This window comes from Meles meles, chromosome 7 (assembly GCF_922984935.1).
Source record: "Meles meles chromosome 7, mMelMel3.1 paternal haplotype, whole genome shotgun sequence".
NCBI classification, from domain to species: domain Eukaryota; kingdom Metazoa; phylum Chordata; class Mammalia; order Carnivora; family Mustelidae; genus Meles; species Meles meles.
Window position 1 is genome coordinate 21,220,265 of NC_060072.1, and position 24,006 is coordinate 21,244,270.

The window sequence follows — 24,006 nt, forward strand, 5'->3', positions numbered from 1 at the left end:
CCCCAGGTCTCTTAGGTGATGCTGCAGCCAAGATGGCGTCGGCGGCGGCCACGGTGGCCTGAGCGCGATGCTCCCGGTCCTCAGCAGCGGCGGCGGCGGCTGTGGCCTCGGCCGGGGCCTCCGGTCTCTCCCGGGCGTGAGCGCTCAGGCGACTCTCCTCCGGCCGGGTTAGTCCGGACAACGAGAGGCGGCCACGAAGAGAGGAGGCAGTAAGAAACGCGGAGAGCGAGCGACGCCTCCTGACGCGGCACCATGGCTGGGCTCATTAAGAAGCAGATCCTGAAGCACCTCTCCAGGTCAGCTAGAGCCTCAGGCGTGGGAGCCCAGTGCGCCTCGGCCCTCGCCCGCCTTGGGGGTGGCGGGAACTGGTAGCCGTACGGGAGGCGACTCTTGAGCTGCCAGGTCTAGCCAGGGCAGGGGGTCGCGGCCCCGGGGTCGCGGCCCCGACCTCCCGGCGCCTGTGGCGCACGGCTCTGGCCTCAAGAGTCGGCTGCCTGGACCGGTTCTCCCCCAACCGGCTCGCGGAGCAGCGTGGAAGGCACGGGGGGAGGCAGCGCGCTGAGATTGTTCCCCCACGCAGCGTCTGGGGGCGTCTCGGGGACCGGCTTGGGCGGTCCTGCGCAGCGGCTGGGGATGGTTTATGTGGCAGGGTGATTCCGAGCTCCGTGCTCGCCTTTTTCGGAGCAGGGCGATTCCGCTCGCTAACCCAGGTCATCTGGAGCAGTTTGGACTCTGGGCTGAGCTTGTCTTCGTGAAATGTTAACCTTGTTATTTTCTGAACTCACGCCCCACCTCGCCGTTCCCTCTTTGATGCATTAGAGGGTGTGCCTGTTTGCACAGTTAGGATTTGTTTTAGGTAAACAGCCAGAGTTCCCAGCTTTGGCAAGTTCTTCCTGGAGTCGTTTTAGTTCCACATCATTTTGGCAAAACAGCTTTTTGCTTTTTAAAATGTGAGATCCGTAAATTAAGGTAGTCAACATCTGTGGTGATAAACACAATACTTGTCATTCTTTCCATTTCATAACTCGGTTTTAGTCAGAAACATGACTCAGTAAAGCTGGCAGTTTGTTACTTCTGACTTCTCCATATTTGTCTCAAGACACAGGCTAAATGTGGAATCTTGTTTCCAAGTTAACAGCGAATTCAAAGCACTTGTTATGAACCATTTCTCTGTTATTTGTAAGTTAATGATATTAGGGAAAAACTTGGGTATACTGGTAGGTTTCTATGGTAAAGCCAATTCTTGATTCTCCAGATCATTGAGTTCAACAGGTTGTACATTGGGGAACAAAATCAATATTTCTGTGAATTAGCAAATGTTATCTAAACTTAAACCATTGAGATATAACAGCTTTTTAAAAAAGTAGCAAATTATAGCAGCATTATTATTTTGTTGGAAAGTTTTAATATTGTACAGATGGTCCAATACTGAGTTATCTTATTTTGGAAAAAGGTTTTTATCTTTTATTTTATTTTATTTTAAAGATTTTATTTATTTATTTGAATGACAGAGATCACAAGTAGGCAGAAAGGCAGGTAGAGAGAGAGAGGGGGAAGCAGGCTCCCTGTGGAGCAGTGGAGCAGAGAGCCCAATGCGGGGCACGATCCCAAGGCAGAGGCTTTAACCCACTAAGCCACCCAGGCGCCCCAAGGTTTTTATCTTTTAAATTATTATTTAGGTAATATCTGACCTCTAGCCTTTGTCATACTCCATTCCACAGGAAAATTGAGACGTACAGAAAATGATTTGACTGTTTTTCTTGCAAGGGTCATGGTACGTGGCTAGTTCCATTCAGTTGCTTGTAAGGAAAGTTAATTCAATCAATGAGTGCCTTAGGGTGTTAAATTCTCTTGTAGAACTCCAGTTGAGAAAGACTCCTAAAAATTAATAGCGAAGGTGATGGCTTATTTCACAAAAGAGACCATAACTGCGTATTCAGAATTGAGTCCTTAGGAGTACTGTTTTAACCTGTATGATTTCTAATACTTTTGTGGCAAATAGTAATGAGGATTTTTTTTTTTTTTTTAAGAGATGAGGATTTTTGTTTCTGCACCGTGGGCCGTTGGTATGCTTTTCTCTTTTTTTTCGAGTTATAGTTGACACACAATGTGAATGTTAGTTTCAGGTGTACAACATAGTAATTTAACAACTCTATGGGTTATGCTGTGCTCACCACAAGTGTAGCTACCATCTGTCACCATACAATGCTATTACAATACCATTGGCTGAATTCCCTATGCCCTGCCTTTCATCCCTGTGACGTAATCATTATATGCTGGAAACCTGTACCTCTCTTTTCCCTTCACCCATTTTGCCCACCCCCAATACTTTACTCTGCCAACCATGAGTTTGTTCTTTGTATTTATGGATGTTTCTGCTTTTTGTTTGTTTCCTTCTTTAGATTCCACATATAAGTGAAATCATATGGTATTTGTCTTTCTCTGTGTGACTAATTTCACTTAGCATAAAACCCTCTAGGTCTATCCATGTCGATGCAAATGGCAAGATCTCATTCTTTTTTATGGCTAAGTACAGAGGTGAGTTTTTGAAAACACTTGAATTTTTGGTTATTTCATATTTTCAAACAACTCAGGTGATTGAAGAGTGTCAAATTCATATTCTTGGTTAATATATTACTCTTAACTGCTATTGCTGTCATCTCCTAAGAAAAATAGTTATTAATGTAAAGTATGACAATAGATGAAACAAGGTGGGGGTTGTGATAAGTTACAGTTATTCAGGTAGGGGTGAACTTTTGAGATTACCTGGATTCAAGCTTAATTTTGCAAATTATCCAGTAATAAAGATGTCTCTATAATGAAGTAATCATCTGGAGGACAGTTGAATATTTTTAACAGGAAATACTTAGAACACATTATGTTGCAATAATAGACATTTCTTATAGCCAGTGGATGCCATTCATGACACCTCAAAGGAGGCCTTATCAGACCACCCTTTTCATCCTTTCCTGTGCATATATAGATAGATAAATATAGATATGCTTGTTCTTTGTCTTCTTCACTAGAATGTAAACTACATGGTGCCAGGGATTTTGTTTTGAGTCTAGCATAATGTAGGCACTCAACAACTTTTTTTTAGTGAATTATTTTTTAATGAACTATTTTTTATGAAAATGAACTACTTAATGAACTGTTTTTTTTTAAAAGATTTTATTTATTTATTTGACACAGAGAAAGAGATCACAAGTAGGCAGAGAAAAGGGGAAGCAGGCTCCCTGCTGAGCAGAGAGCCCGATTGGGGGGGGTGTGGGGCTGGATCCCAGGACCCTGGGATCATGACCTGAGCGGAAGGCAGAGGTTTTAACCCACTGAACCACCCAGGCGCCCCTGAACTTTTTTTTTAATGAATGGCACCAATCATTGACTTTGCCTCACATTTTCTTAACTGAAGTAACACTATATGCCACCAGTATTATTACAGATATTGGGTACTACCAGTTCCCATGGGGTTTTAGGAAGGTAATGGAATCATTGAATAAATGAGCCTTTTGTTGTTTTGGAAAGGAAGGACTAGGAAAATAACCCTTTCTCAATGGGGTCTTCCAGTAAGGAGTAAGACTTTATAGGAATGAACAGGAGAAAGAGAATGCTTACTCTGAGCCTTGAGACTGAAGTATGGTGAAATTGTAACATTAAAACCAGTGTTAGGCAGATATAGGGGCTTGAGAAACTGGTATAGTGGAAAAGTATAAAAGAGAAATTCATAAAAGATTAATAAATGCTGTAAGTAAATGCTGAACTATTTGAGAAATGTAATTCTGTATACTTGTTCCCTGCCTAATTGTTTAGTTTGTATCCTAAGCATCTGTTGCATTATTAATAAAAATAGTTTGTGTACTTGGAACTGATTTGAAAATGAACAGGTTGGGAGAGAGGGAGAGGGAGCAGAGCTGGGCAGATTGGGCAAGGGGGCAGGACAAGAGGGTGAAGAGAACGTGTGTGTGTGTGTGTGTGTGTGTGTGTGTGTGTGTGTGTGTGGTGGGGGTGGGGGTTGGACTACTTAAATTTTAAGAGAAGTGAAACAGGAAAAGCCTTTGAAGAGAAATTATTCTGATCTTTCATACTATAACAAGCACAGAATATGTTTTAGAGTCTTCATCAGGAGACTGTTTTTTTCACAAAGGAACGGAGAGTTCCAAAGAGAAGTTATAACAAATGTAAGAAAGGAAATAAGAACAGGAGTTACCTTTCAAGGCCTCATGTTACTGTGGCATTTGTACTTGTGTGCTAGAGCAAAGGAGATGAGGAGGAAAACAGAAGCTGGAAGATAGCCAGGACCTGAAAAGGAGTAAGGAAGATTTAGATACAAATACGCCCTCTTCCCTTCCTGCCATGCTTTCCCTTTGGCTCATATACACTATGCTGACAGAGGGCAGGACAGGCCTGGGTGGAGTCTTCGTATAGTTTAAAATCCTGGTTTCTAGTCAGAGATGATTTTGCCCCTTAGGGGGCATTTGGCAATGTCTGGATACATTTCCGACTGTCACGACTTGTAGGGTGGGATAGAGGCTAGGAATGCTGCTAAACAGGCTTGCCTACACAGCACAGTCCGCCACAACAAATAATTATATTGCCCAAATGCCATTAGTTTTGAGGTTGAGAAACTGGTTTGAAGTATACAAGCATGTCAGTTGATTGAACTAGGGTACCGTGCTACTTGAGGCTGTTTTGTCTGCAAACAACAAAAAACTCTGTTTAATGTAGGTAATAGGAGAAATGTAACAGAAAGCTGTTGGGGTGGGTCACCAAGTCTGGGAAAGGGCAGGACCTAACCAGCTCCTGAAACCTCACTGGGCAAGTTAATTCTTTGTTGTGAAGTCTGCTCCTTGTGGGATGTTTAGCAACATGTCTGGTCTCTACCCACTAGATGCCAGTAGCACTCCAGGCATTACCAAATGTTTCCTGAGAGTAAAATATGTCTTGGTTGAGAACCACTGCTTCCACCGATCACAACTCCCAATCTGTGGTCTCTCCTGTCAAGTTTGAGATTCCTGGGAGAGAGAACCTGTTTGGCCCAGTTCTACTTATCAACATAGATCAGTTAACAATGGCAAAGGGTCATAAAGCAAAGAAAGGGTCATAGGGAGAACTGTTTTGAGTGTGGCTTGCTGTTCCATTTGGTGTCTTTAATAATCACTGAACTAAATTAGATTTCAGAAGGCCTCATTTGCTACGTTAAAGAAGTTGAACTTCATCCCAGGAGGTGCCTGCTAATAAAGAATTCCAGGCAGAAGAGGGACATGATCATCAAAGATGCTTGGTTATCAGTTTGGTTTTGGAAATCAGGGTTCAGGAGCTCTTGACTGTGGTGGAAGTACCGTCTACAAAGGATCTCTGATTAATTTATACAGAAAAGTAATGTATTATAAGGTTATCATTCCACAGAATTTATGGAAGGCTTGGGGACCATACTTGAAAAGGGATTGGATCCATGTCAGTTCTAATGATCTAGGGAGAAATTACTTGACAATCTCAGCAAGATATGTTCCCTAAACTAAGGGGAGGGAACAAATAGAGAGGGTGGCTTGAGAAGATTGTTGAATATTTGGAATATTTGTTAGGTAGATTAGGAATGGTTGAACACTTGCCAGGTCTTGTGACTGAATGGCAAAGTGATAGGGAGTTTAGGGTGCCTTGCAGTGAATTAATGGAATAGGTTACACTGTGTAAGAAAGTAAAGGGGGGAACAGCAGCTGATAGTCTGGAAAGAATCTTCAAAGGGTTGGAAATTTTATCTGGGTGGGAGAGCAGTTGAGAAAAACAAAGAACTGGAAATATTGGAGGTTTTGTTTAGAAGTATTAAAGTTTAAAATTTCAGAGGAGGATTGGGCCTAATATAGAGCAGGGTATCCGTTAAGGCCATGGAACTGAATTGCTGAAGAGAAGTTAAGGTGGATATAATCTTCTGGAGTGGAATGAGGAGTGAAGTAAGTAGAGGAAGATGAGATCAAAGAGAAAACTGGGCCAGACCTTGTGAGGCTTTCCGAATTAAACATTCTTAAAGGGAAACACAACATGATTTAGACTGTCAGAAATTATTTTTTCAAATGATAATTTTATATGTTTATTGATAGGCTAATTACATCTTTCACTTTTATGTTAAAGCTCAATAAATAATTTTGAGAGTTTATGTTTATCAGCTTCTTGAACACTGGGCATTGGAGATATAGAGATGGATAGGACATGGTCTCAGCTCTTGGGAACCTTCAGTGATTCTTACTGTGGCATAGGAAGCATGAGTAGGATCACTAAATGAACCTCTTTCTAGAAATACACTGCCATATGAAGTTTATGAGATTTGATTTACTTGGACTGGGCAACTGGGAAAAAAATCAAGTTATTACCTTTTGGAACTAGAAATAAATTTACTTTTGTAATTTTGGGAATTTTTAAAAAGTAATTTTTAGTTACTTAAATTGACCATATTCTTTAAAAAATAACCCCCAGGGGCGCCTGGGTGGCTCAGTGGGTTAAGCCTCTGCCTTGGGCTCAGGTCATGATCTCAGGGTCCTGGGATCCAGCCCCGCATGGGGCTCTCTGCTCAGCAGGGAGCCTACTTACTCCTGTCTCTCTACCTGCCTCTTTGCCTACTTGTGATCTCTCTCTCTATGTCAAATAAATAAATAAAATCTTAAAAAAAAAAGTAACCCCCAATACTGTTGATTTTGACCCTAGATATATAACAGTTATTTATTTAACAAATATTTACTGAGTGCTACTTTGTACCATGCACTAGTCCTTAGTGCTATGGCAAGAATCCCTGCCCTCTGGAATTTACATTTTTAATCAAAGGAGGCTGATAGCAAAAAAGTAAAGTACATTATACCAGTTTGTGGTAAGTGCTATTAAAAATATAACACAGGGAAAGAACCAAGATGCCCTTCAACGGATGAATGGATAAGTGGTACATATAAACAATGGAGTATTATGCCTCCATCAGAAAGGATGAATACCCAACTCTTGTAGCAACATGGACGGGACTGGAAGAAATTATGCTGAGCGAAATAAGTCAAGCAGAGAGAGTCAAGTATCATATGGTCTCACTTATTTGTGGAGCATAACAAATAACATGGAGGACATGGGGAGATGGAGAGGAGAGGGAGTTGAAGGAAACCGGAAGGGGAGATGAACCCTGAGAGACTATGGACTCTGAAAAACAACCTGAGGGTTTTGAAGGGGGGGGGGTGGGAGGTTGAGGAACCAGGTGGTGGGTAATAGGGAGGGCACGTACTGCATGGAGCACTGGGTGTGATGCCAAAACAATGAACACTGTTATGCTGTAAATAAACAAATTAAAAAAATATATAACACAGGGAAAGGGGTAGGAAGTACAGAGAGGTAAGGGTAGTTTGCAGTTTTAAATTTGGTGATCAAGAAGGCCTAATTGAGAAGGTGGTATTTGAGAAGAGATATGAAAGAAGTAGTGGAAGTAAATGCAAAAATCCAGAAGTGGAAGCTTGCTTGTCATTTTTGAAATATATCAAGGCCACCAACATGAGTGGAGTGAGGTGTGAAGTAAGTAGAGGAGGATGCATCAGAGAGAAAAAAGGGCCAGACCTTGTGGGGCCTTGTAATGACTTTAGCTTTTACTCTGAGTGAGATTGGAAACCACTTAAGGCTTTGAGCCAAGGATTACTCTGCAGCCATGTAGGAAATAAGTAATAGGAACTCAAGGGCAGAAGCAGGCACCCAATTAAAAGTGTTAACTATCGCAGAAGCAGGAACCCAATTAAAAGTGTTAGCTATCGGGGCACCTGGGTGGCTCAGTGGGTTAAAGCCTCTGCCTTCGGCTCAGGTCATGATCTCAGGGTCCTGGGATCGAGCCCCACATCGGGCTCTCTGCTCCTCTGAGAGCCTGTTTCCTCCTCTCTACCTGTCTCTCTGCCTCCTTGTGATCTGTCTGTCAAATAAATGAATAAAATCTAAAAAAAAAAAAAAGAAAAAAAAGTGTTAGCTATCTAGGTGATAAAGGTTTTGGCTTGGACTAGGTTGATGCAGTGGACTTGTTGAGATATAGTCAAGTTCTGTAGTTCAAAGGTAGAACGACAGGATTTGCTGACAGGTAAGATGTGAGTTGAGAGAGAAGGAACAGTCAGGATATAAGCAACTGAGAAGGTGGAGTTGTTGTTAACTACGTAGAAGACTGCAGGAGAAGCAGGCTTAAGGTACAGAGATAAGGAGTCTGGTTTTGGATGCATTAACTTGGAGTTCCCTTTTATTTGTGAACTAATTTAGACTACACATTTTAGTCCTCTGTTCTGTGAAATGGAAGTAAATGCAAAGCAACCTTCAAAGGCCTAAGGAACCATGACTGAAGAAAAACACCAAGTTCATCTTGATGAGAAATGGTTTTTTAAGGAGACTTATGGACAGAAGCATGTCTTGGGGGGCTGCAAAGCGGTTAGATCTCCGCAGTCCTGCCTCTTGTGAAATCTGCTTTTATAGCTCTAGGGGCTGGGGAGTACATGCTAGGAGACTACCAGGGAGGAGCATGTGTAAGAATAGGTAAGTATCATAGTTATACCTCCAGAGCGGATCTGAAATGTTATGCCCTAAGGGTGTACTTAGGGGTGCTGTTAAATAAAAGGAAAGAATGGGAATGGGGGCTGTATTCAAGAGGAATCCGGGTCACAGAGTAGCCATCATGGTGTTAGTCTGGTTCACATGTCTGGCAGCACCAATGTCAAATGTTTTGGGTGTGGTTATTCTTTGGTTTATGCAGTACATAATTACAGCGAAGTTGAATTGTGAGATGAATTAAGGGGTGGACTTTATAGTGCTGTATTTTTTGCTATTAAGAATGCTATGTAGAAGTATCAAGCATGTGCCCATTTCTGTCACACTGATTTCCAACTAAAACCAGATATTGATTCTTCAGAAGTTAATTTCAGGAGATTGATTTGTAAACTTTAGTTGAAAGGGGACTTGGATGTTTGATCCATTGGATGTTGTAATATTAACCATTCTAGAATCAGAGGGGATTTTTTCCGGTCTCTGAGAAGGAAATTATTAAAACGTTAAGATTAATTACTTACCCAAGGTTTGCCAGGTAGTGTTGTGTAGTTAAGTCACTGATCCAGTACTCTTTTATTTTTTTTAAAAGATTTTATTTATTTATTTGACAGACAGAGATCACAAGCAGGCAGAGAGGCAGGCAGAGAGAGAGGAGAAAGCAGGCTCCCCGAGGAGCAGAGAGCCCGATGCGGGGCTTGATCCCAGGACCCTGGGATCATGACCTGAGCCAAAGGCAGAGGCTTTAACCCACTGAGCCACCCAGGCGCCCCCAGTACTCTTTTAATATGATTATTCTGTGCTGCCTGCTCAAGCTGTTGTTCCTCCCCAACAGTTTGCTTTGCTTTTACTCTATTTTCAGTATTTATTTGTTATAAAATTTCAGTCTTACTGCTCTTTTGTGGTATTTCACCATCCTGTTGCAATATCCCTTAGGAGATTCTTTTATTATTTGGGAATCCTTTGGCTCTGTAGTCCTTTGAAGGTTGGGAAACAGCCTTTGACTTAGCAATTCTGTGAAATTGGGAAAGCATAATTTCTCCATTTCTTTATAATTGCATAATTTTTTTTTGCAATATAACACTTTGCCTTAACACTGCAGTTTCCAATCTAAATATTTCCTTAGTAAGTTGATTTCTTATCAGTTATATATGTTCTAAATGTTGTACATTATTTTGCATATGTTAGGATGAATAATTTAATATTTCCATTAAATACTGGTATTTTAACTAGTTGTTATTAGTAACGAGCTCAGATTGAATTTAAGTTACAGGTGTAATTTATGCTATTTCCATGAATGAAATATGAGCAGTTATCACATCGAGACCAAGTTATTAAAACAAAGTTGAGAGCTGCAACAAATATGATCCAGGATAGAGTAGTTATTATTTATTTTTTCAGATATTAGATTTACTTATTTTGAGATTTCTGCCAGACAAAATGAATGTTATATATAAATTTTGAATCTCTAGATTAGTCTCTTCTTTAAGAGCTATATGTATATGTACTCTTTTCTATCCAAAAATACCATTAAGAGAGAGCTCTCTGGCTTCTTTTTGCCACTGCTAGCATAACATCAAGTGTTATTTTCTTTTCTTTTCTTTTTTTTTTTTTAAAGATTTTATTTATTTATTTGACACAGAGAAATCACAAGAGAGAGGCAGGCAGAGAGAGAGGAAGGGAAGCAGTCTCTCCACTAAGCAGAGAGCCCGATGTGGGACTCGATCCCAGGACCCTGAGATCATGACCTGAGCTGAAGGAAGCGGCTTAACCCACTGAGCCACCCAGGCGCCCAAGTGTTATTTTCCTTTACTGTTATCTATTTGTAAACTTTTTGTTTGTAATTTTATTGTTAGGAATTAATATTTAGAGAGAAACTTAGAAATACCAGAAGATTCAGTCATTTTAAAATTTGCTAAAATTGTGCTGTTAGGTACTAAATTTAGTTCATATTCCAAAGTTTTCTTCTGCAGAGATGGATCCTTATATATAAATGAACTGTACTATAAAAAGGGACATCATAAAATCTAAGATTTGTATTATCTTTAAGGAATATTATGATTATTCCCATTGATAAATCATTCATTTATTCTTTCCACCAATACTTATGGAAGATCCATGAGATATATAAGAGAAATTAAGAAGAATTATAAATGCTTCTGAAAACAGTATGGTAGATGATTAAATAGATAACAGGATAAAATGTAAGTCTTAAGAGACAGGCACAAAGTACTGTATGCAACTTTAATGGAAGTAGAGACCTTGAGTCAGAGGTGGTTTAAGTCCAGAGAAACTGTAAAGAAATAATGAATTAAAAATACATAAAGAGGGGCGCCTGGGTGGCTCAGTGGATTGGGCCGCTGCCTTCGGCTCAGGTCGTGGTCTCAGGGTCCTGGGATCGAGACCCGCATCGGGTTCTCTGCTCCGCAGGGAGCCTGCTTCCTCCTCTCTTCTCTGCCTGCCTCTCTGCCTACTTGTGATCTCTCTCTCTGTCAAATAAATAAATAAAAATCTTTAAAAAAAAATACATAAAGAACAGCTTATGTGATATAAAATGGGTAGTTATTAAGTCTGTTTGCTTGACAGTGGCATGCATTCCAAGGGAATATTTAAGGCAGTTGTTTAGAGAAGTTAGGGATACTTCATTTTAAAAAAAAATTTTAAAAAGATTTCTGTATGTACCGTAGCACCAGAGCATGTGCACAGGAGTGGAGGGCAGAGGGTGAGGGAGAGAATCTTCAAGCAGATTCCTCAAGGTCAGTAGTGTAATTGAGCTCCATCCCAGGGCCCTGAGATCATGACCTGAGCCAAAAACCAAGAGTCAGATGCTTTACTGACTGAGCCCCCCAGGCGCCCCATTAAAGATACTTTAGATCCTAGAAACTTGGCTGCAGTTTTTCTACTGTTTTCCAGTACTACACTTTCTCTCCCTTTTTTGTTTTTCACCCATCTTTTGTTGTCTTATTACTGTAGCCAAATTGTCTACCTTCCTTCCTGCCTGGGTATCCTCTCAGGCTTCATTTTACTGGTGCATCTTACATGGGCAGCTTTAACTGTGTAGACTAGTCTTCATTGGTCTTAAAATATTTTATTACAACAAAATTTTATGGTTTTAGTTCATAGATTGTCATCTCTTTTTTAAGTTAGTTTCTTTCTCTCTCTCTTTCTTTCAAGTAGACTCCATGCCTAACATAAGGCTTGAACTCATGAGTGCCATGCTCCGCCGACTGTGCCAGTGAGGTGCCCTCTAGATTCATCTCTTTAAGGGCAGAATCACCCTGACAGACTGCATTCTGAGGCAGTGATTGTGTTTCTCTTGTTCACTTTTGTATCTGTAGCATCTGGCACAGTATTATTACACATAGTAGCTGTTTAGAAACATTTTTAGCTAACTAGAGAATAGATTAGCTTTGACCTTCATAGAATATATAGGATATAAATTGGTTGCCCTGAATACATTTTTGGCAGATGACTCATATCCAAGAAATTTAGATTAAAAACTTTTTTTTTGATAAATATTCTAGTTCTCTGATTTGTTTTTGCATATAAACATAAAATTTATTTTTGGATCTCTCCTTGGTTTGTGAGTTACTTTTCATAGCTAACTTTACTCTTTAGTGTTCTCCATAAAATGAAGATTACAGTTTTAAATGGGGTTTTTAGCAGTTAAACTAATTCGATAATTTGTATTTGTAAGTAGCTTGTCTTTTAGAGTGCTTGTCCTATTTGGTTTGATTTAACGTTGAATTACAGTTCAGTCTTCGCATAACTTTTATACAACAGAGATATCTCATTTTTGTTGATATTTTTAATGTGAAAATTTTTGAAAATATTGTCAGAGTAGTAGTAATACCAGTGGTAGAGAGAATGAAGGAAATCACAAATGATTAATTTATCTTAGAATTTAAGCAGTGTTTGCCTTTAGTTATTCCAGTGTGAAATACAACTGTATTTTTTTAAGTGCATCACAGCTAAATATTTTTATCATATCATTCCTTTCCTCTTCCTTCCCTTAAACTTGCTCCCTCCTGTGTCCCCCTGTGTACCCATTCCCTGCAGCGATCCCTGCTGGCTGTGGTGGAGATTGGTGTGCTGTGAATTTCATAATCAAGGAGTCTAAGAAACCCTGGCAACTGACTACTTGCTTTCACCAGGAATAGGGACCTTTTGTGTGAATTTCCTGCCCTCAGGTAATACTTCTATTCCCCATCGTGTTTGGTTTCTTTTTCTTTCTTGTCATAAATGCAAGCACTTATTTTGCCCCACATAAAGATACTTTGAGAATATTTTCTAATTCTTAGTGTATTAGTCAAGTACTCTTTTCCTTTCCTTTTTTTTTTTTTTTTACCGTAGCTAAAGGATCATGCAGTTCCTTTCTTAGATTGTCTTTTCTAACGTATAAGGTTTGGCAATGCACTTAAAGTTATAACCAACTTTCTATTGTTAAAAGAGTTTTATAACTTACAGTCAGCTATTTGAGAATAGTAATTAGCATTTGATCTACTCTTTAATGGGTAATATTTCATAGTCTGATGTAATTAATGAGGTATGAAGGCTCTTTCGATAAAGAGAATGTTTTCATCACTTCTCATTGAAGGACTTAAGAATTTATTTTGTGTATTTAATGTTAATTATAATCTTTATCAAAGAGATTTAAGTAATTCTTATGAACAGCAGTGAAAATAGAGTTCTTGAGGAATGTAAGGACTTGCCACCACATTTAATACTTCCCCTCTCCCCTTACTTCTTTTAAAAATTTATTATCAGGAAAGTAATTATGTTATAAAGCCAGATTCATGGAAATGGCACTGAATTTCTTTCAAGTTGGACTTAGTGAAAAACCTAGAAACTTACATCATTGAACACTTAGAGTGTTTAGGAAATTTATCCACATTAATACTTTAACATATCCATAAAGTCTAGTGAGAAATTGGTAATTAAAGATTAACTATGATTGGAGCACCTGGCTGGCTCAGTTGGTAGAGCATGTGACTCTTTTTTTTTTTTTTTTGAATTTTTATTTATCGGACAGAGAGAGAGCACGCACAAGAGCCTGCACAGGCTGGCAGAGTAGCAGGTAGAGGGAGAAGGAGAAGCAGTCTCGTTGCTGAGCAACGAGCCTTATGTGAGGCTTGATCCCAGTACCCTGGGAAGATGACCCGAGCCAAACGCAGACACTTAACCAACTAACCCACCCAGGCGCCCTGTAGCATGTGACTCTTGATCTGGGGTTGTGAGTTCAAGCCCCATGTTAGGTGTAGAAATTACTTAAAAATAAAAAAAATTAGTCAAATAACTAAATAAAATCTTTTAAAAAAATTAAAAAAATATATTAAAAAAATTAAAAGTCCAAAAAAAGAAAAAAAGATTATCCATGAGCAGAAATGTGTAACTCATCTCAGAGGAGTAATGTGATATTTGATACACTTACTTACCATATGTTAGCAATTGTGTAAATATCAATTAAGTATTATTTTCCAGTATTCTTGTCCACCTTGATTCTTTGATATCATTTGGGTGTCTGGATCTAAACCAGAATTGCCAAGGGATAGATGCCAAACTTTAGCCTTAGGTAGACCATTAGGGAAACCTTTGAGGTTATCTTTAGAATATTGTTAGTTAAGGATGTTGTTTATAAAGGCATTCAAAGATGGTTCTGGTTTTGTATATAACTCTAGTAAATCCTCTGGGAGCTTTGCTCTTAAAGTATAGTCATAGCTGTAATCCTTTGCTTTTTTTTTAAACTATACTTCCTTAACATATCTTTATTTGACCTGATTTGTACTTAGCTTATTGAAGATGAGGTGTTGCAATTTTATTCTTAGTTTAAACCACAGCTATCTATTTGTTCATTCAAGTCACCTACCGAACTTAATTCCTTTTCTCTCTTTATCTTCTCATTTTAATTGCTTATGATGCCTTTTTATTAAATAACTCTTAAATTTACCTTTCTTTTCCTGAACCTAGCACATCGCAGGCATCTTGGCCCAAAGGAGACATCAGTAAAGACTTGAATATCTCTGTTGTCATGACCCAGATTTAACTCGACATGTCTTGTGTTATTCTTGCAAATAAGCATTCTCATTTCCTTCTGGTCTCATACTTTTCTATTCTATCCTTGGCACTGTTACTGGAGAGATCTGTTCAAAATGCTAATCTTACCATTTGATTTCTTGGTAACCATCTTTTTTTTTTAATTGAAGTATAATTGACACAGAATGTCCCATTAATTCCAGGTGTGCATCATAGTGGTTTTTTTAAGATCTTTTATTTATTCATTTGAGTGAGAGAGTGAGCAAGAGCGCTAGCACAGGGGAGGGTCAAAGAGAGAGGGAGAAGCAGATTCCCCTGCTAAGCAAGGAGCCTGACTTGGGGCTCAATCCCAGGACCCTGTTGTCATGACCTGACCTGAAGGCAGATGCCCAACTAAGTCACCCAGGAGCCCCCATAGTGATGTATTTGTTTTAAAGATATATTTATTTATTTTATTGTATTATTATTTTTTAAAAAGATTTATTTATTTGACAGAGAGAGAGAGCAAGACAGCGAGAGAGGGAGCACAAGCAGGGGGACTGTGAGAGGGAGAAGCAAGCTTCCTGCTGAGCAGGGAGCCCAACATGAGGCTTGATCCCAGAATCCTGGGATCATGACCTGAGCTGAAGGCAGACACTTAATAACGGAGCCACCCAGGCGCCCTTATTTATTTTAGAAAGAGGGAGAGAGAGGGAGACCTAGAGGCAGAGGGAGAGGGAGAAAGAAACCCAAGCTCTGCTATATGCAGAGCCTGGACACAGGGCTTAATCTCATGACCCCGAGATCAAGACTGGAGCCAGAATCAAGAATTGAGTGCTTATCCAATTGAGCCACCCAGGCACCCCATCATAGTGATTTTTTTATACATTTCGAATTGAATCCCACAATAAGTCTAGTTACCATCTGTCACTGCACAAAATTGTTAAGAGTGTTGTTGGCTGTAGTACCTATGCAGTATATTATATCCTCATGACTTACTTATGTTATAACTGGAAATTTGTGCCTCTTATTCCCCTTTATCTATTTTGCAGAGCCCCCAATCCCTCCCTAGTCTGGTAGCCAGTAGTTGCTTCTTATATCTGTGTCTCTTTTTGTTTTGTTTATTTGCTTTGTTTTTTAGATTACACATGTAAGTGAAATCGTATGGTATTTGTCATTGTCTGACTTACTTCATTTAGCATAAAACCCTCTAGGTCCATCCATGTTGCAAATGGTAAGAGTTCATTCTCTTTTGTGGCTGAGTAATATTCCATTGTCTATGTGTACCACGTCTTCTTTATCCATTCATCTATTGATGGATAATTAGATTGCTTCTGTATCTTGGCTGTTGTAAATACTGCTACAGTGAACTGAGTGTAGCTCTTTGAATTGGTGGGGTTGGGGCGCCTGGGTGGCTCAGTGGGTTAAAGCCTCTGCTTTCGGCTCAGGTCATGGTCCCAGGGTCCTGGGATCGAGCCCCACATCGGGCTCTCTGCTCCGCAGGGAGCCTGCTTCCTCCTCTCTCTCTGCCTGCCTCTCTGCCTAGTTGTGATTTCTCTTGTCAAATAAATAAAATATTAAAAAAAAAAATGCTTTGAATTGGTGGGGTTTTTTGGTTTTTTGTTTTGTTTTTGTTTTTTGTTTTGTTTTGTTTTTGTTTTATTTCGTTTTTTGGGGTATATACCTAAAGATGTAATTGATGGATTGTGTGGTAGTTCTAATTTTAATTTTTTGAGGTGCTTTCATACTGTTATCCATGGTGGCTGTACCACTCTGCATTCCCACCAACAGTGTATGAGGGTTCCCTTTTTTCCACACCCTCACCAACACTTATTTTTTTGTCTTTTTGATAATAGCCAATCTGACTGGTGTGAGGTGGTATCTCCTTATGGTTTTGATTGGCATCTCCCTAATGATTAGTGATGTTGAGCATCTTTTCATGTGTCCACTGGCCATCTGTATGTCTTCCTTGGGAAACTGTTTATTCAGATCCTCTCCTCATTTTTAAATAGTATTTGTTTTGTTTTGTTTTTTAATATATTAAGTTGTGTAAGTTCATTACATATTTTGGATATTCACCTCTTATCAGACATATGATTTGTAAATATCTTCTTTCATTCACTTAGATTGTTTTTCATTTTGTTGATAGTTTCTTCTGCTGTGCAAAAGCTTGTAGTTTGATATAATGCCATTTATTTATTTTACCTTTGTTGCCCTTGCTTAAGAAGACTGGTTCCAAAAAAAAAATATGGCTAAGACTGGTGGCAAAGAGCTTACTATCTGGTTGTTGTTTTTTTTTTTCCCCTTGGAGTTTCATAGTTTCTGGCTTCACATTTAAGTCCTTAATTTTGAATGTATTCTTGTATATGGTATAATGTAGTGGCCCGGTTTCATTGTTTTTTGTTTGTTTGTTTTGTTTTGTTTTGTTTTTTACATGTGGCTGTCCAATTTTCCCAACACCAGTTATTGAAGAGATCATTTTTTCCCATTGTGTATTCTTGCCTTCTTTGTCATAGATTAATTGAACGTGTATGTATAGGTTTATTTCTGGGCTTTCTTTTTCTGTTCCATTGATATATGTGCCTAAGTTTTTATGCCAGTACCATCCTGTTCTGATTACAACAGTTTTGTAGTATTTGAGATCAGGAAGCATGATAACCTCTAACTTTGTTTTTTCTCAAAATTGCTTTTGCTCTTACAGGTCTTTTTGTGGATCCAGGCTGGTTTTAGAATTCTTTGTTTTAGTTCTATGAAAAACGACATCGGTATTTTGATGGGAATTGCATTGAATTGGTAGTTTGCTTTAGGTAGTATGGACGTTTTAACAACATTTTTTTCATTCCATGAGCACAGAATATCTTTCCATTTATTTGTGCTGTCCTCCATTTCTTTCATCAGTGTCTTACAAGAGTGTATAAGTCTTTCACTCCCTGGTCAGATTTATTTGTAGTTTATTCTTTTTGGTGCTGTTGAAAATGGGATTGTTTTCTTAACTTCTTTCTGATAACTCTTTATTAGTGCAACCTATTTCTGTATGTTAATTTTGTATTCTGCAACTTTACTGAATTCATTTACTAGTTCTTATTAGTAGTTTTTGGTAGAGTCTAGAATTTTCTATATATTGTATTATATCATTTACAGAGTAACAATTTTATTTCTCCTTTCTAATCTGGATTTCTTTAATTTCTTCTTCTTGCCTAATTGCTCTGGCTAGGGCTTCCAGTACTATGTTGAATTAAAGTGGTGAGAGTACCATCCTTCTCTTGCCCCTGATTGGGGGAAAATCCTTCAGCTTTTCACTGTTAAGTATGTTGTTAGCTGTGGATTTGTCTTAAGGCCTTTATTATGTTAAGGGGTACATTTCTTCAGTGCCCACTTTGTTGAGAACTTTTATCATAAATAGATGTTAGATTTTGTCAAGTGCTTTTTCTGTCTACTGAGATGTTCATATGGTTTTTATCTTTTACTTTGTTAATGTGTGGTATATCACATAAAGTTTGGTAAAAAAATTTTAATGGCTCGGGCACCTGGGTGGCTCAGTGGGTTAAGCCTCTCTGCCTTCGGCTCAGGTCATGATCTCTGGGTCCTGGGATCAAGCCCCACATCAGGCTCTCTGCTCTGTAGGGAGCCTGCTTCCTCCTCTCTCTTTGCCTGCCTCTCTGCCTAGTTGTGATTTCTCTCTGTCAAATAAATAAAATATTTAAAAAAAAATTTTAATGGCTCTCTCAGAAAGAGAGAGGGAACACAAGCTTTTTATTTTTTTTAATTTTTTTAATTTTTTAATTTATTTGACAGAGAGAGATCACAAGTAGATAGAGAGGCAGGCAGAGAGAGAGAGGGAAGCAGTCTCCCTGCTGAGCAGAGAGCCCAATGCGGGACTCGATCCCAGGACTCTGGGATCATGACCTGAGCCGAAGGCAGCGGCTTAACCCACTGAGCCACCCAGGCACCCCGGAACACAAGCTTTAAAAAAAAAAATGTTTATAACAGTAAAATTTTTTTGTCCAAAGATATATTAAAATAGAACTTAACTGCATAAGATAGGCAAAAAGTAGGGCTCCTTGTTAATGGAACAAAGACCGGCTATGCTTATAATTGCCTTTTAGTAATTTAGTTGAATCAGTAATTAGGGCGATCAGCTATTATATCTTTTCCCTTTTTATGTCTACTCCCAGCTATGTTGAATCATGAGTCTTCTTAGGAGCATTGTGGGAACAGTACAGATGCATAGGATGAAACCTACATTCCTTGGCACGGGATGCAAGTGTCCTTTGTGATCTGGCTTCAGTCCATCTTTCAAAGGCATACCATTTCGTTACAAATTACCTGATGCCTTATACTTCTTCCATGGCTACTGTATGTGATCCTGTAGCCTTGAACATTCTGTCACTGTGCCTGAGATGTCCTCCTTTATCCTATTCACCTGGCAGAAACTTAACTCTAAACACAGTTCAAGTTTGGCCTCCTTCATGAAGCCTTCCCTAAACAGTGTTTTTAACAAATGATCACTACTTCTCTTGTACCTCCATCTTATCCTATTTTCATTTTTATTGTAATACCTGTCACACAGTGCTTGGCACATAGTAAAACTATAATGTACTGTCATGATTTGTGTATGTGCTTGTCTGTAATAATAAACTGTGAGGTTTTTGAAAGCAGTAATTATGTCTTGTCTAAGTCACCCAAGAGCCTAATTAATCATTGTTCAGTTTTTGCCGTGAAGGATGCATGTGTATTTGTTTCAGATCTTCCAATATTTCAACAAAATTAGGAAACCCAGATTTTAATATAATGTCTACTCATTTTAAATGTTAGCCACCGATTCAGGTTTTTTTTTTTTTTTTTTTTTAAGATTTTATTTATTTGACAGATAGAGATCACAAGTAGGGAGAGAGGCAGGCATAGAGAGAGAGAGAGGAGGAAGCAGGCTCCCTGCCAAGCAAACCAGGCGCCCCGATTCAGGTTTTTTAAGATTTTATTTATTTAGGGCGCCTGGGTGGCTCAGTGGGTTAAAGCCTCTGCCTTCAGCTCGGGTCATGATCCCGGAGTCCTGGGATCGAGCCCCGCATCGGGCTCTCTGCTTAGTGGGGAGCCTGCTTCCTCACCTCTCTCTCTCTGCCTGCCTCTCTGCCTACTTGTGATCTCTGTCAAATAAATAAAATCTTTTAAAAAAAAAAAGATTTTATTTATTTATTTGACAGAGATCACAAGTAGGCAGAGAGGCAGACAGAGAGAGAGAGAAGAGGAAGCAGGCTCCCTGCTGAGCCTGATTCGGGGCTCGATCCTAGGACCCTGAGATCATGACCTGAACTGAAGGCAGAGGCATTAACCCACTGAGCCACCCAGGGCCCCCGATTCAGGTTTTTTAAAACACTCTGCAGACAAAACGTATTTGTGGTAAAACAAAGCTCACAGGGTGTCAACTTATAACTTCTTCCATCCTTTAAAACTTTTCATTTCTTTAAATGTGAAAAAACTGGCTAGACAAGATGGGTTGATTTCCTTTATATGTGTGTTATAGAAATAACCAAGCCAAACAAACTCTGTGAATTGAGAATACTAAAAAAAAAAATTCTTCCGTATTACTTGTGTGTATGTGTGTGTGATTTCCTTTATTATAGATCTTTTTTTTTTTTTTGTAGAGGGATTACCATGTAATGCAGTAAAGCACTATTCATACATATGATTTTACTAGGGTATACTGGTCAAGTTCTCTGCTCAAAGTCTCTGTTAAAAATATTTTTTCTGGGGCGCCTGGGTGGCTCAGTGGATTAAGCCTCTGCCTTCGGCTTACGTCATGATCTCAGGGTCCTGGGATCGAGTCCCGCATTGGGCTCTCTGGTCAGCAGGGAATCAGCTTCTCCCTCTCTCTGCCTTCCTCTCTGCCCACTTGTGATCTCTGTCTGTCCAATAAATAAACAAAATCTTTAAAAAAATATTTCTTCTGTGGGAAAAGAAGATAGGCTTTGGATCCTTGTTTGCATGCACTCTGTAAAAATCAATGCCAGATTGGCAGGTTCGTAAATACTCTAGGTACCCATTTCGAGGCAGCCATGTAATCTGCACAATGCTCTCTGCTAAGTTACTAAAAACAAAAAAACTGGATGTAAGAAATTCTGAAAAATTTTATGAATCAAGAAATAATACTGGTTGAGAGACTTATAGCAAAGATTTTTATTAGGCTTCTCATAGTCTTAATAAGAATTAACTCCAGTGTTATGCTTTGGATTTATGCTCTCAGTTTGCATGACTCATTAGAGCTTTTCATTTACCCCTTTGAAATAAGGTATGCATGACAGATTTTCTATGGTTGAGAAAAACAGATTTTAAGATTAGCTATTCATGGACTGTTTTAAAAAATTGAAAAGACAGGATTTAATAGCATTGGAGTCCATCTCTTTTATTAATATATTATAAGGTATAGTACATTTGTCACAATTAATGAACCAGTATTTACAAATTATTATTAACTATAGCCTATACTTTGCTCACATTTCCCAATCTGGGAGATTTATCTCTTCTTTCCCAGTTATTTATTCAATCTTGTATTTATATCTGCATATATTCTGTATATTTATTTTACATTTTGAGTTATAATCTAATAATTTATTTTGTTGCCCAAATTGTTCCAGCTTTAGCCATTGGGAATGCTTTCATTTGATTCCTATGTCCCTTCATTTGATTTGATTTTTTATATTTCTCTTATATCCTATAACCTTGCTACACTCATTTATTAGTTCTGGTAACTTTTAAAAGGGTTCTGTATGGTTTTCTGTACAGATGATCATGTCTTTTGGGAAAAAAGACAGTTTTACTTCTTTTCTAAATAGAATCTTTTATTTTTTTCTTGCCTTAGATTGTGTTGGCTAGAATTTCTAATACAATGCTGAGTGGAAGTGATAAGAGCAGATGTCCTTGTCTTGTCTCTGTCTTAGGGACAAAGCATTTTAGTCTTCCATCTTTTTTTTTTTTTTAAGATTTTATTTATTTATTTGACAGAGGAAGAGGTCACAAGTAGGCAGAGAGGCAGGCGGGGTGAGGGGAAGCAGGCTCCCCATTGAGCAGGGAGCCCAATGCGGGGCTTGATCCCACGACCCTGAGATCATGACCCGAGCCGAGCCGAAGGCAGAGGCTTAACCCACTGAACCACCCAGGTGCCCCTAGTCTTCCATCTTTAAGTATGATTTTAGCTGTAGGATTTTCATAGATGCCCTTTGTCATTTGGAGGAAGTTCTATTCTTCTTATTCTTCTTCTTCTTTTTTTTAAAGATTTTATTTCCTTGACAGACAGTGAGAGCAGAAACACAAGCAGTGGGAGTGGGAGAGGGAGAAGCAGGCTTCCTGCTGAGCAGGGAGCCCATTGTGGGGCTTGATCCTAGGATCATGGGATCATGACCTGAGCCGAAGGGAGCTGCTTAAGGACTGAGCCACCCCGGCGCCTGAGGAAGTTTTCTTCTGTCCCTAGTTTGTTGAGAGTTATTTTTCCATGTATGGTGTTGACTTTTGTTTAGTGCTTTTTTATGTCTCTATTTTGATCATCATGTGATTTTACTTTTTATTTTTATTTATTTATTTTTAAATGTTTCATTTATTTTGAGAGAGAGAGAGCACACAAGCAAGAGAGCATAAACTGGGGGAACAGCAGAGGCAGAGGGAGAAGCAGACTCCCCACTGAGCAGGGAGCTGGATGTGGGACTTGATCTCAGGACCCCAAGATCATGACCTGAGCCACCCAGGTGCTCTGTGCTTTTACTTTTTAATATGGTGTATTACACTGGTTGATTTTTGAATGTTAAACCAATCTTCATACTTGGTCGTGATGTACTTCTTATATATTTTTGTTAAGCTGTGAGTTACAGCTTACTTTGTGAAATATGTGTTACGTTGTGACCGTATTTTACTTCATTTTATTTTTTGAAGACTTATTTGAGAGAGCATGAGAGAGAGCCTGTGTGCATGTTGTTGGGGGAGCGGTAGAGGGAGAGAGAGCCTGACACAGGGTTCAATCTCAGAACCCTGAGATCATGACCTGAGTAGAAATCAAGAGTCAGCTGTTTAACTCATGGAGCCACCTAGGCTCCCTGGGATCACTGTTTTAAAAGAATGAAATAGAACTGAAAATATCAGACTGTATTAAACTATTGTTCTGTGGAATTTTCATTTTAATTGTGTGTGTGTATCTGTATGTCCTAGGCTGTAACAAAGTGTATTTCTTGACCTAGCTTATATCAACATTTTTCAAAATAGCTAGTTCACTTTTTGATCCTGAAGATAATAAGGGATAGAGTAGGGCAAGAAAGCAAGAGAAAGCAAGTAGCCCCAAGAGGAGAGTGCCAGATTAAAAGAGGTACAACTGTGGTGAAAAAAATGGGGTTAGATTATGGAGTAAGTGAGGGAATATGATTTCTTTAGAAAAGCCTCATCCATTTCTCTTTCTTTCTTTCTAGATTTATTTATTTAAGAGAGAAAGAGAGACAGAGAGAGAGAACAAGCGGGAGGGGCAGATAGGGAGAAGAGAATCTCAAGCAGACTCCATGCTGAGTGCAGGGCCCCAACGTGGGGCTCAGTCCCAGGGCCCTGAGGTCATGACCTGAGCTGAAATCAAGTCGGATGCTTAACCAGTTGAGTCACCCAGGCACCCCTGTTTCTTAGTTTTGAGTGGAGTGATATTTATGTCTGCATGATGAAACCCATGGACTATGAAAGGATGTGATTAGTTGCTGATTAATAATTTATTGTTCCCAGTCGAAGGACTTGGTAGTCTTTCAGATTTTGGGAAGTCTCTCCAGAAACATCCTCTTGTGTATGATTTTAGTGTGGTCTTAAGGTACTTTGTTTTCTTCTAGAAATACGGTTTTGAATAAAATCAAACAAAGGCTTTTGCTTAAACAAAGATAATTGGTTCTTAAAATATCTCTTCGTATACAGTGAGAACTTAATCTTTATAGGGATGCACAGTCTTGAGAAACTAGCTAGTGATGTCAGTTACTAGTTCATTTCATAGGTGTGAATTCGACCCAATTTAAGAGGTTGGAGCAGTGATAGAAGAATCTTTATGGTATCTTTAATTTCTAAAGTATTGGATCTGTGTTTCTCTGTCAGTCATATTCCTTTGTTATTTGTCATCTTGGTACTGAGTGTTGTAGTTTCAAATTTCTGAAGGAAAGAATCTGATTTAACAGCCTAGATGCCTTTTCAGCTTCTAGATCAATCACCTGTACCCAAGGAAGTATGTTTTAGGTGTGCACTTTTCTCCAGTATATATAGACTTTGTCTGGAAGATGGAATCATTGGTAGCTGGGCAGCCACCCTAAGAGGGGTTTGTTTATAACAAGTCAATTATATTAAATTATAACAGTATTGAAAACCAACTTAAAATACGGAAGTAATTTATTTTCTGAAAGGTTTAAATTAATCCTTTTTCTTTAAGTCGGTGGTTTTTAATTACCTTTTTTTGTTTCT

General features: G+C 39.0%; 1 protein-coding gene across 4 annotated transcripts in view; it reads left to right on the top strand.

Moving 5' to 3' along the window:
* Positions 1-24,006, top strand: part of UHRF1BP1L (UHRF1 binding protein 1 like) — a 99,610-nt gene continuing 75,604 nt past the window's right edge. For 2 of the 4 annotated variants that reach the window (XR_006819603.1, XM_046011443.1), the window contains exon 1: positions 1-296. Coding sequence is in view for 2 of the 4 variants with exons in the window: in XM_046011443.1 (XP_045867399.1) it covers positions 253-296 (44 nt within the window). In the remaining 2 variants the exon portion in view is untranslated. Of the gene's footprint in view, positions 297-12,591; positions 12,723-24,006 lie in introns of all 4 variants that reach the window. The other 2 variants (XM_046011442.1, XM_046011441.1) reach the window with 2 other exon arrangements.